Source organism: Notechis scutatus, chromosome 1 (assembly GCF_049901735.1).
Source record: "Notechis scutatus isolate UNSWTSFEM ecotype Mainland chromosome 1, rNotScu1.2, whole genome shotgun sequence".
Lineage (NCBI taxonomy): Eukaryota > Metazoa > Chordata > Lepidosauria > Squamata > Elapidae > Notechis > Notechis scutatus.
In genome coordinates this window covers 30,630,053-30,644,039 of record NC_142009.1, presented here as the reverse complement: position 1 = coordinate 30,644,039, position 13,987 = coordinate 30,630,053, and the positions used below count along the sequence as shown (strand labels likewise).

Below are 13,987 nucleotides of genomic sequence, written 5' to 3'. Positions count from 1 at the left end.
GTGAGTTACGCAAAACTTGGAAGTACCAGGTGGATTGTCGCTTTTCATGCGTCAGGAGATCCGGGTGGCAGTAGGGTGTTAATGCTTTATAATTTATGGGCCTGATCAAGCGTACTTTTTCCCCTTTTTTGCTATCGTTGCATTGCCCAGAAGTTTTTTTTTTAAGGAAGCCACATTACTCTGCTCTCTTGACTAAGTAGTTAGAAACACAAAATTCACATTAATCATTGGTGGTGGAAGGGGGAAAAATCTACCTTCCAACACTTTTCACTGTCAATTATTTCTTGGCATTGATCTCCTTGCCTCCCCTTCCTCCCCCTTCCCACCCTGTTAAATGGGCATGAAGAAGGAAACTTGCTTTGGATAAATTGGGTTCATGAGATGTTTTGGACACCTTTCTTCCAGATTAGCACCAGGCATAGGAATTGGTATGACGCTAGGCATTTCTTTTCTTTTTTAAATCTCCCTAGGTTGTCAGCCCGAGATTTATATTGTCATATTTCAAAAGGGAGAGATAATAATACGGCTTTGATGTTTGTAGCTGTTAGTTTGGGTTTTTTTTTTTATTACTTTGGGGTAAGTAAGAGGCTAAAACTTAGAAAAGAAATGATATGAAGAATGAAACTAAGCTGGCCACTGTGGCAGAAATAAAGGCTGAACTTGTACTTGAAAGGCCGTTGTGCTGGAGTCCAAAAGGTCGGTGCTGGAGACATCTTGCAGTCGAAGTTAAGAGAAGTAATGGACTTGAGCAAAAATACAACCCCTCCTCTAAGCGTGGTTTTCACCTACGAGGAAGACTACTTTGACCGGGTGGGGGGCGGTTTCAACATTTTTTTTTTTAACCAGTGGACACCATAGCTGATTTCATTTGCCATGGACAAAAAAAAAAGTTTTTAAAAATCAAAAAGCTAAACTTGGTTAAAATGGTCAAAATCCCGTGAGGGATAAATGTAAGATCTTATGAGGTTTTACCTATTGTTTACTTGTTTCTTTGTCACATCATAATGAGGATCATAGCAGTATTTTTCATCAGATAGCATGTTAATCTATGTTTGTTTAAAAAAAAAGAATTACCTAACTAGATCAGTGTAATATCCAGTAACATGTTTTCAATAGTGGCCAAGAAAAAGGAGGTCAGTTCATTTCTGACTTAATTATAATAAATAGATTAAACTGCTCTGAACATGGTTGACGTTTTGCATTTGCTATCCCCCTGCACTAAATTTACCATAGCATTTATAAATCCATCTGGGGTAGAAAGGAGCAAATAAGAAAGCCAAATATCTTTTAACAGTGGCAGTAACTATATTCTATATATAAGAAAATGTACCTGCTTGTTTAATAAGCAGGTACATTTCTCATACCGCAACTGTATTCTCATGTCATCTTGAGCCATTGATTGGAATTTGGTGGCAATTTTTCCTCTTATAAAGGAAGATCTTTAGACAAATGGGCCCGTCTGATTCAGTATTTTCTGCCCTACTTTCCAAAATTTCAGAGACAAATCAAAAACCCTGAATGTTAAGCCTGAGATTTTCAGAGAGAAGAGAGTGGAGAGAGTAGTACATGTAATGAGTAGTACACATATTTGCTCACTGAAGGATGTTTGTGGGGGACAAGGAAGAGGGCGTTTTTCTTTCTGGACTCTGTTTTAAAAATAGATTTTGCATAGTGTTAGTATGAAATTCAGAGTTAAGATTTCATCTTTAGCTGATATCTGAAAGCCTTTTTAAAAAAAACTAATTCCCAATAAATGAGCTAGGGAGAGGGAAACTTTTTCCCCCTTCCCCCATTTTTTGTTAGGGCCTGATGTCAAAATTGTTCATCAATTAAGGGAATAACTATGACACATGTTTATGCACTTTCCCACATATGCACATAGACATAGACACTTGCTTGGCTGCCACAGGCTAATTGCACCCTCTTGTGTTTATTTTATAGTTCCCCAGAGACAAATGTTTTGCTAACTCCTGCTGCTACTGCTTACAAAGAATGTCTTTAAAAATTGGCTGACTTCTTTTTGAAACTCTTTCTTGGCTGATGTTCCAAACCTTTCCTGTCCTGGTCTCTTAATATCTAGATATAAACATATTGGATTCATTGCAGGGGGAAAAATCAGTCTTGCATTCTTTATTTCTCTTCATAGGCAGAGAAAATATATTTTTCTCGTTTCTTTTAAATTGTGACATGCCCCTTTGTTCCTATGGCTGTATGGGGTGCAAAAAAAAAATCATATCTTAAGTTACGCATGATCCATGTTAACTTCAGAGGACCTTATTTCTAAATCAGCATATTATATAGGAACAGGTAGTTAAATTTCATGTATTACATATATAATTGATGGACACTCGGTAACACATCAGTGCAGCTCATGGATGGACAATCAAAAATAGAAAATTGGCAATATTAAATGATGTATAAGTCAGCTTCTGGCCCTTTGTGTATGAGTTTTTCCAGCATTGTGCTAATGCTGGGATATCATAATATATCAATGGATATTATAAATTCACGGATCAAGCAATTTGTAACCACAAAGTTGCTGTTGTTCAATAAAACAATGGTTATGTCTAGTCCAATGTTACCTATTATTGCAATATGTCTTGTACGCTAGTCTGCGGCTCACTAGGAACAAGGCCACAGAAGCAAGTGAAGCCCCCTCCACACATGTACGGGATCCAGGCAGCATGTGAAACCATAGGCCCCCCTCCCCCAGTCCACAGAAAAATCAAATTCCACAGAACCAGTCCCTGGCATCAGAAGGTTGGGGGCTGTTATTGTAGTCTCTCTCTCTCATATTTTTTTAAGAGTTAAAAGAGACTTGTAATTGGATATGGCATACATCAGTTTTTAGCCTGACATCCCAGCTACTAAAATTGGTAATGAAAATTAGTACAGTTGGGTACAGAAAGTTTTGGTTCAGGAAAAAAAAGGTGCAGGCAAGGTTTGCTGATTGTCAGGCCTTGCGTACAAAATAGTGTAGTTGAGAAGCTGCTTAGGTAGCAAAAGGAGATGATTCACATACAGCCTCAAAGGAAGTGGCTAGGGAGCTTGAAGCTGTTGATGAGAAAGGCAGAGAGGAAAAGAAAGCTCATTTGCAATGCAGCCATTGAAAAAGATCATCCCAAAGGTTAGTGTGTGGTTTCATCTAAAAATACACACTGATAGATGTAGGGGACAGCTGGGTGTGTCCATGTGTTAATTTTAGACAAGATTTCTTTTTTTCTCCTCTGTATGTTACTGCAGAATTACTGTTGTGAGGCCAAATATTTGGCCTTTGCTTTGGTGCTTATGTATTGTTTTGAGCATTTGAATTTGGGAGGGAGCATTACAAAAATAAATCATTCCCAGAATTAGAGACCCAAATCAAGGGGCGCTAGCAAAAGATAACTGCCGTAATAAATAATGATCAATTACTAGATTTTTATTAGAACTTCCTCATGCTCTTAAGAGCAGTAAATATTTCTCCAGAGTTTTGGACCATGGATAGATAAATTATCTGATCCAAAGAGGCACATATATTGTCAGGTGGTATATTGGTAGCCATACATATGAATGCACACATACAAAGACAAAATATCTTGCCAAATACTGTACACATTCTCTTTGGTTTCTTGGATATGATGCAAATGATAAGGGATCAGCAGGAACAAAGTGACATGGCTGGTTGGGTCAAATAAGACACAGCTTGACTGTAGAGAATTGAATTTTCAAGAAGGACTTGCTGCTTGCTCATAAACATACCAGGCTTGTTGACTGTAGCAACACATGAGAAACACAGCCAAATGAATCATCAGACTAGTTAACACAGGCTGTGCTCTTCACGTTGCTCTACAGCAACTCAAAAGGAAACAAGGTATGTGTGTGCGCTCACATTCATGTGCGTACACATGCATCCATTCATGCTTGTTTTTGATTGGTGAGATCTCTTTGCACCTCTTCACTCTTCCCCTTCTCAGTTTGAGCAAAAACTTGGCTTGCCAGTTTTGGTGCGAAGTCTGTGTTGAAGAGTAGCCGGAAAAGCCGATAAGGCTCCCGGGACAGAGAGCTCTATGCTTATCTCGGTGGAGCACATGGGCTGCTGAGAGTGCATCCTTTTCCTGTGCTAGTATCAGGAGACGTAAACTGACCATCTCCCCATAGTTAGGACTTCAAACAGGGGGCGATACCGTCAAGAACCTTCTCCTGCACAACTTCAGAGGCTGGGGAGGTGAAAGTGGGGCACTCCTTATTCAGGAAATGAGGGGGGGGGGGTGAATGTTTTGCATTTTGTTTTGGGTTTTGTGCATGAAAATTTCTGATAACAGCTGGGGAGGGCAGCTAAAAACCTCTGTAGTTATATTTTATTTTAAGCCACTATAATTTCAGCATGTCAATTTCTTTATTTAAAAGAAAGTTAAGCAGGGAAAGGCACACTTTCCCCACTCTCCCTCCTCTCTGCAGTATTCACACTGAATTTGAGTATTAAATAACTCCTGGATTAAAAAGAGTGGTACAACCCATTTAAAAGCCCACCAAACTGGAGGTGTCTATGGAGATTCTCAGTCATCCAAGTCATTGTTGTTCCAAAGGTTGTTTTTCAAAGGCAAGTGGACTTTTTTTTCCTTGAAGATGTTTCACTTCTCATCCATCTCATTTAGTTCTGACAGAACTGAAGAAGCTTCTTGGATGAGAAGCGAAACATCTTGAAGGAAAAACAAAGTCCACTTGCCTTTTGAAAATGCACCTCTAGGACCCAATTGGAGAACCATTTCTTTGTTCACACTCATAGTGTGGAGCAATAACATGGGAAGAAACTGTTACAAGAGTGCTGAGCTTGGGCTATTTTGTTTTGTTCTGTTTTGGTTTTTTGTGCCTTTGAATCAGTGTTGACTCTTGGTGACTGCTTGGACCTGCGGTTTTCTTGGCAAGATTTTTCAAAAATGTTTGCCCTTGCCTTCTTCCTCAGTCTGAAAGAGAGTGGCTGGCCCAAGATTATTCAGATGATTTTGTGCCAGCAAAATATTGAAGCCTTGTTATGGTGAGCCAGTATTTTTTTTACATCCATAGCAGATGCTCCCCAAGGTCACAGGAAAAGGTAGATTTTCATTTTAGTTTTGATGAGAATTCTGGGAGTCGCTGTCCTAATATACCTAGAAAGTGCCAGATCAGGCGAAACTGTTTTACAATGATTTATAGCTGTTGGATTTAGCTCATCTTTCAGAATATTTGGTTACTTCTGCTATTCCATTACTTTGGAAGTCTGGAAAAAGGCATAGAAAAGGCAGCAGTTTTCAAACTAATACTCACTTAGAAGCTGAATGATTTCAGAGGTGGGAAAAGACTCTAGTTACATGATATGAATAGAGCACTGCCAAAGTTTGTTTTCAGACATTTTTAGACAGCCCACCTTTCCCCACCTTTTGCCAACCTGATGCATTGCGGTATTGTAATGGACAGAGAAACCTATATTTTGCCTAACTGGCACATTCAATGTTTCTGGTCTTTCATTGTATGAACGGAGATTAGTACTTAGAGTTGCAAATGGTCATTCTCTTGCTGAATTCTTAGTGCTCTCTTTTTGCAACCAGTCCAGAGAGCCTGTTCGGTGTAGTCGTTAAGATGCTAGCCTAGAAACCAGGAGTCTATGCGTTCTAGTCCCACCTGAGGCATGAAAGATAGCTGGGTGACTCTTTGGGCCTGTGATTCTTAGCCCAGCCCAGCTCACAGGGCTGTTAGGTGGAAAATAGGAGGAGCAAAGAGTATTATGTTTCCCTGCTTTGTGCAACTTATAAAGTAATAAAGGTGGGATTTTTTAAAAAAACAACTAATGAATATATCCTATAATCTGAGAGTGGCAAGTCAGCTAGATGTTAACAAACTACAAAATAGCATTGTTTAGATTGGTTATTTATTTATCAAACGTATTTACTGCCCATCTCTTCCAGATGGGCTCTGGATGGTATACAATTTAATCAACGCAATAAAACATTAAAATGAATAATTTAGGATTAAAAAATTTAAATGTAGAACAACATTATAAAATTGCAAGAGGTGGAGAGATCCATGATGGGGAGACTAAGAGTTGTTAATCCAGGCAGTGGGAGTTCTCATGAGGCCAACCATCCCCATAGCTGTGTGGGCCCTGTGTCCTTCACGCAAGGCAACACAGCCAGGTTTTGACCCCTTTGCAGAAGGCTTAGAGATTTGGGTGCTTACCTCACCTCACGGGATGGGGGGGAGATGTTCCTCAAGGCAGGAGCGGAGGCAGAAAAAGCCCTCTTTCTTGACCCTGCCCGTCAGAATTGTCTGACTGATGGGTTCTGTAGCATGCCTTCCCTGCCTGAATGTGTGGGATGGTCTGATGTGATATTATGGCATTTGGAAGTCTATCCAAATTTGCCAATAATTGCTTTGTGTCACCTACAGTTTAATACAATAGGCCTTCCTTCTCTTCCATCTTGTGATGGAACATCCTTTTCCATTGAGCAAATTTTAGCCTGTTTTCTATGTAAGCCTCTTCCAGTGATCCCTATTTGATTGGGAGGATTGCATCGTACCTCATAATCCTTCATCCTACAAAAGGAACTGCTAGAACAGGTTCTGAGGTAATCCACTGTTGCTATGTGGTATCTTATTATTCAGCCATCCCTCACCTGATTGCCTTCCAGATATGTGGCCCCATCATCACATTTCTCAGGAATTTCAGTAGTTGAAATTCACACAGGTGGAAGGTGCCCAAATGAAACAGTTTAGATAATTTTTCTAAAACTTGTATAACTTACCTAACAAATTCCAGTCAAATTCCAGTCAAATTGTTTATGTATTCAACCCTATATACTCTGATTTGCAGTGGCACTCCAGGGTTACCATCTGATAAACGGGAGATTCTCAGGATTCAACTTTAGATCAGCGGTCGCCAACCGGTGGGCTGTGGCCCACCGGTGGGCCGTGAGAAAATTTTGGTGGGCCGCAGAGAAATCTCACCCCCAGAGCACTCCCACAAAGCAATTGATCCAGGCTGTGCAGAAACACAAGGCTGTGCCGCCCACATGGCCCGCAGGAACCCTCCCTGCCCACTTACTCCTTACCCGGTAAACTTGCCTGCTAAATTGCTATTTTTCCTTTTTTCAACCATCATCTGTTCTGCTGTGCTGGGAGATTTAGATTAGCTAGGAAGCAGGAAATGGTTGGATTTCTTGCTTTCTAGCTAGTCTTTAGATCTTCGGCTCAGCACAGCCGAACTTCCCTTAGGACTGAAGATTTGCTTGCAAGCAAATTCAGCGCAGACTCACGGCAAGCAAATTTGAAAGACTGAGCTAGCCGATGGCAGATAGATAGTTCACTGAATGATTCTGTGAGCAACTCAGTCTGCCTGCTTTGCCTGATTTTGGGTAAAAGTTGCTCTTTTTTTTATAAAAAATTCAATATTTATATAAATATTTATAATATTTACATACAAGCCATGCCCAGCCAGTCACATGACCATCAATCCACACCCACAAATTAGGCCACGCCCACAGAACCAGTTAGTAGTCCCTGGGATCTAAAATTATGAGTTTGGTGGTCCCTGAGGTCCAAAAGGTTGGCGACCCCTGCTTTAGATTGCTTAAATGGCTGTCAGGGCTGCAATTATGTCTCTCCTACCCAAATTTCTCTAATAAGAAGCTAATCATACCAAAAGAGCAAATTAGTACAATATGGGATAGCTCTCCCAATATAGCACAGGAGAAGACATAGTCTTTCCCTATCCTTATCCACAAATTAGTAAAAATTGTGGTGTTTTTCTCTCCTTATTTATCTTTGGGCCTGCTGTTGATTGCACATCACTTAAAGTTATTCAAATTAGTCCTGCAGGGGCAGAATCCCAAACTTACGGAAATGACACTGGCCTTCCAGAGATACATATCCCAAAGGAATTGGATGTCCCAAGATGCTTTCTGCATTGAATAAACAGAATCTGTTTCACTTAGGTTTACAGCTGCCTCCATTCCCAAGCTATGCCTTAGGGCAAGAACTACCAGAAGATGCAATTTCCTTTTGGCAAGGGATGCCTGTAATATTTTATAATGGAGCAAACAGGAGCACTTGCTTCTCTCCACCCACCCACCCCCTTTTGGAGCTAACATTTGTGAGCAGAATGTTGTCGCTTAAAGTTGTGGCATATACATGTCTCTAGATCATGTAGCAAAATTGATTGGAGACGCAGAGAGTTTTTCCTGGAGATGCAAACCTTGAGCTTTTTCTATACAGAGCTTTTCCCACATAAGAAGATAGATAAGATAAGAAGGTATTGCCATTGTACAAGTACAACGAAACTGTGGATGCACCCCAGCAACTGTTTGCAATACAATAAAACCAGAGCACTTGAAGATAAGAAAAATAGAGTACCCTAGTTTTCCTTTGGAAGGAACGTTCGTACATGGAGCAATCTAAAAACTTTATAAGAAGCTTATTGGATCTGTTACAAACTTCAGTGGAAATGAGGGAGCCATAAATTGTCTATTTTTATTTGAGCACCATAGTCTTGTTTTTAAGACTTCTTGTTTTACATCATATGTGTGAATGCACAACTCCTGCTCAAAGAACAGGTAGCAGTTGTATCTAAGAGGATTTTTCTGCAACTTCGTGGGGTGCACCAGTTGCACCATTTTCTGGATCCTGAGGCCCAGTGCATGGTCACTCATGCCCCAGTCCTATCTTGACTGGATTACTGCAACATGTTCTGCATGGAGCTACCCTTGAAATGTATTCAGAAGCTGCAGCTGGTGCAGAATCCAGCAGCACTCACAGCCCTGAGAGCTCCTAGGACTGCACATATAACACCATTACTGAGCAAGCTGCATTGGTCGCTAGTTTGCCTCCAGATCCAATTCAAGGGCTTGGTTTTTACCCTTAAAGCCCTACAAGGCATGAGTCCAGGGTATCTGAGGAACCATCTCTCTCTGGGACAAGCCCACCCCACTTGTTCTAGCAGAAGAGGCCCACTATGGATCCCGTCTGCTAAGGAATTAAAGCAGGTGTGATCAAGGAGAAGAGCCTTTTCTGCTGTGGCCCCATCCCTGTGGAATATTCTATTACCGGAGGTGAGAACTGCCCCCTCCCTTTTGGCACTCAGGTAGAGTATTAAAGCCTGGCTTTGCCAGTTTGGCCAGGACTCTGGGAGGGGCCACTCACCATTGGAGCTGGCTAATGGAGTAAAAAGATTCTATCCAATCCAACTCTTGATTTTTTTTAGATGTGGTTTTAGTATAGCTTTTAATATAGGTAGTCCTCAACTTAACAAACGTTCCGTTACAACAGGATTGAAAAAAGTGTCTTATGACCGATTTTCACTCTTACAACCGTTACAGCATCCATGGTCACATGATTAAAATTCAGACGGTTGACAACTGGCTCATATTTATGATGGATGGATTATCCCAGGATCAAGCTATCACCTTTTGTGACCTCCTGACAAGCAAAGTCAGTGGGGAAGCCAGATTCATTTAATGGACTTAACTTGTTGGCCATGTTGCTTCTGTATTTTAGATTCTCTAAAAAGATGTATGCGATGGTGCTCCCTAAGCCTTTAGCAATCAAAACAAAATGTTCCTCATGTTGAGGCCTCCTTTGAAACAACCCAGGGAGCCTAACATATTCAATTACACTGTGCTTCATTGAATTGTCCTGGTTGCCATGATTGGTTGCCAAAGGGGGAAATGGAGTAACAAATCATGTAATTATGATGTCAGATCTTAGGATAGGCGGTCAAGGGAATGAACATAGGAGAGATCTATAAAATACATGGAGATATTTTTTTCTTCTTTTGCCTTTAATGTTAGAATATCTGAAGTTGTCCAATGAATCTGTTGGCAGGAGATTCAGGAAAGATAAAAAGAAGGGTGTCTTCACCCAGTACATATGTGATTTAAGGAATTTATTGATGCATGATGCCTTTCAGTTGGAGGAGAAGGAGGTTAGGGAGAAAAACATGGTGGAGATAAAGGCTATTCCCATCCATTAGTCTGATGGATAGATGTGATCTCTAGGTTGAGAAACCATTATTGCAGGAAAGAACTCTTTGCCTTCCCATCCTGCTTTTGCACTTCAGTTGGTCAATCACATTGCAAAGCAGAGTTGAACTGGATGGGTGTTTTTATAAGGAGGCAAAATAAGCTTTTCCAAAAATTTCCATTGAGGTGCGGCTACTACTTGTAGCTCCACATTTTTTTTCTCTTCGATAACTAGAGAGAAAAATCGCAGATCCGCATGCATTGGCTTTCATTTTAGCTATTTGGGACTGGTTTTTAGTTCCCAATTTATTCCTGAACAAATTGGGACTACTTCCGCATTTATAGGTAAGCTATTGGTTACCTGGGATTTCTCATAAGCTTGGCCTCTTTTCCTTCATTGTCCGCAAAGCAGGAACTACCTGTTTTCTGTTGCTAACCTAGAGTCAGATTGATTGGGTTATGTGACATTAATTACACCCTTTCCCACGTACAAATCTGTGATGTTAATTCTGCAGTGAACATTTAAAAGCTTTTTTGACATACAAGTTGAAAAAAAAAAGCAGAAAAGTAACAATTCATTACACCCCCTCCCAAATCACTAAATTATATTTTTATTTCCCTATCCCAACTCTTGAACATAACAAATGAAAATTCCTGTAAGTGCCAGTTATTCCCAATTTCAAAAGCAGCATCATTTCCTCATCTTTAAGAAGCCCGGCCCTTTCACTTGTTGACACAGCTTCCTCCTATAATCTCTGCTGGAATCCTTTTCCGTCTTCAGGGTTTTTCCAAGCTCACACTGACATCATTTTTTCCAAGCCATTTTATCTCGACAATCTACTTGTGTACTCTACTCTCAACCCACAATCCATGGCTATCTTAACATAGATTATTATGGCATTTCCCTTCCTAATTTTATTCATTTCACCTTATTTTAATGGGGTTTGGTTCTTTTCCCCATCTATTATTTTCACCAATTGTTTAATTAGTCTCAGCTACAGAGGCTCGGGAAATACCTGGTCTTGCTTGTCAAGTCCTATTCAGGTGCATTTCTTATTTGCTTCTCTCAGCTGGCATCCTTTCGCACAGGAGGAACGGGAGTATCTGGGGCGATTTAGCTACTGTTGCATTGCAATGTCCACCATTTCTGGAATCTAACTTCTAGGTTATAAGTAACAAGTTCCGATTTCTTCTGTAAAGCATAACACCTTGCTTTTACTTTTACTTTTTCTGCTTGGACTTCTTTTAAATGCAGTTTCCCCAAAACCCAAATCTTGTATAAATGTGTGTTGTGGGATATCATACTTATAGCTGGATGTGAATAAAAAAAATCTTCAGTTTTGAAATCTGTTCTGCCACCTACTGCATCAAATGGAGTAGATGAAGTATCCACATATTATTAACAATTGTTTAAAGTTGCTCTGGTCATCTTTAATTCCTCTTAATATAGGTAGTCCTTGATTTACAACAGTTCATTTAGTGACCATTTGAAGTTATAACAACACTGAAAAAAGTGACATGATCATTCTTCACACTTGTGACGATTGCAGCATCCCCATGATTATGTGATCAAAATTCAGGCACTTGACAACTGATTCATATTTATGACGGCTGCAGTGTCTCAGGGTCATGGAATCACTTTTTGCACCCATCTGACAAGAATAGGCGAAGCCAGGTTCACTTAACAACCATGTTAATAATTTAACAACAGCAGTGATTCATTTAACAACTGTGGCAAGAAATGTCGTAAAATAAGAAAAATTTACTTAACAATTGTCTTGCTTAGCAACAGAAATTTTGGGGTCAATTGTAGTCGTAAGTTGAACTACCTATATAGGGGGTGTTCAATTCAAATTTTCATCTAATATAGGGGCCATATAAATGCTTAATTTTCATAGGATTGTGCTCATTAGAATTTACTATTTGTATTGAGGAAAGTTTAGTTTTTATGCACATAAGTATATGTTCAGAGAAATATCGGAAACATACAATTCCCTCAAAAATATTGTAATACCTGTTCAACAATCAGAGTGAATGCATTTCCCTGTTACTTAAATGAAAGAGAAACTAGTATATGTAAAATACATCAAGTTCTATTCGGTTTTAATACCATATTTTATCATACTGATTTGTTAACATAGGAAAATAGCTCAATTTTCTATATAATGGCTAATTGAATGATTACTGTTAAAAAGCATTTCAACTAATTGCAAATTTCATATTTCAAAATAAACTATTTGTCACTATCCAGGAATAGCTTTACAAGTTAATGAAGTTTTGCACCCAATAGTAGGCTCACTACAGGACTATCCTACCAATTTTGTCTAAAATCAAACATATATTGTTCTTTGATTATTTTAAATATTTGATTTATAGACTTTTTGTATCTTTCTACAAAGCTTATAGTAAAAACATATAGTGACTTTCTTTAGCATACGAAGAGAATAGAACAGAACAGAACAGAATAGAATAGAATAGAACAGAATAGAATTCTTTATTGGCCAAGTGTGATTGGATACACAAGGAATTTGTCTTTTGTGCATATGCTCTGTGTACATAAAAAGAAAAGAAACATTCATCAAGAATCATAAGGTGCAACACTTAATGATAGTCATAGGGTACAATAAACAATCAAATCATACTAGGAAACAGTCAGTATATATCATAAGGATACAAGCGACAAAGTTACAGTCATACAGTCACAAGTGGGGGTGATAAGGAGTGATGAGAAAATTAATAGTAATAGTAGTGCAGACTTGGTAAATAGTCGGACAGTATTGAGGGAATTATTTGTTAAGCAGAGTGATGGTGTTCGGGGGAAAACTGTCCTTGTGTCTAGTTGTTCTGGTGTGCAGTGCTCTATAGCGTCATTTTGAGGGAAGGAGTTGAAACAGTTTATGTCCAGGATGTGAGGGGTCTGTAAATATTTTCACAGCCCTCTTTTTGACTCGTGCAGTATATAGGTCCTCGATTGAAGGCAGGTGGGTAGTAATTGTTTTTTCTGCAGTCCTAATTATCCTCTGAAGTCTGTGTCTGTCCTGTTGGGTTGCAGAACCAAACCAGACAGTTACAGAGGTGCAGATGATAGACTCAATAATTCCTCTGCAGCTCCTTGGGCAGTTTCAGCTTAAAAGGAAGCTGTTATAAAAAGGGATTGCTATTTTTCATCAGGAACCTGAATCTCCTCATCCTTTCACATCTTCTCTGAAACAGTTCTCCATACCTCCATGCAAATCTATCATTTCATTATCAGCTACAACTTTTATGAACCAACTTGGTCATTCCAGGTTTAACAGATGCCCCCTTTCTTGTAGCTGCCTTCTCTTCAGAATCTAGCATATTGTATGTCTTAAGAGAGAATTTAGGATTTCTTCTTCCCCTTTGGGCACCAAAAAACAGGGCTGGAGATAACATCTCTGAGCTGCTGCCTCTGAGTGGCAGCCAGGCAAAAGAGGCCCCAGATTTTAATGATCTGGTATCAAGAATGAACACTGAAGCCATAGCAAGGTTTGAGGATGGAGGAGGGACATCTGAATGAATAGAGGGCCACTCCTCCTTTTTGCTCACCTCTTGGTGGCAGCCTCCAATTACTACATTTTTCCTGATGTAAATAGCAGCTGATTTAATCTGACAGCACTGTTCAGATCACCATCATTGTTTTTCCCTGGTTTCCAGGGTTCCCAAAAGAAAGTTGGTCATGCGAAGCAGTTGGGAGTGTTCCTGGCACCTACCTTTTCCAAATGATTAACGGTTCTCCATCAGTGTCCCCGAAATGCGGTGTGTGAGTTTGCTTTGGAGCTGACACTGCCTTTACCTGTCTCCATGCCCTGCTAACTTTGTGTGCAGTGGCCCGTGGTTATTAAAATTCCTGTCAGTACAGGAGTGGTTTAGCTTGCGTTCTTGTCTTTAGGCATCATGGGTTTCTCTAAACTTCTCCATTTTAGGCAACAGTCAGTCCAGTACATGTGCCTGATTGCTGATTTGGGATTTAATATTTTGTGCTTTTAGCTTAAAAT

At 39.7% G+C, this 13,987-nt stretch overlaps 1 protein-coding gene across 5 annotated transcripts in view; it reads left to right on the top strand.

The window, feature by feature from the left end:
- Nucleotides 1–13,987, top strand: part of PINX1 (PIN2 (TERF1) interacting telomerase inhibitor 1) — a 43,663-nt gene that overhangs the window by 26,291 nt on the left and 3,385 nt on the right. The window contains exon 1 of one of the 5 annotated variants that reach the window (XM_087960378.1): nt 3,083–3,127. The exons of the other annotated variants lie outside the window; for them this stretch is intronic. Coding sequence (XP_087816504.1) covers nt 3,098–3,127 — 30 coding nt within the window. The 5' untranslated portion in view covers nt 3,083–3,097. Of the gene's footprint in view, nt 1–3,082; nt 3,128–13,987 lie in introns of those variants that run through there. 5 annotated transcript variants of the gene reach the window in all.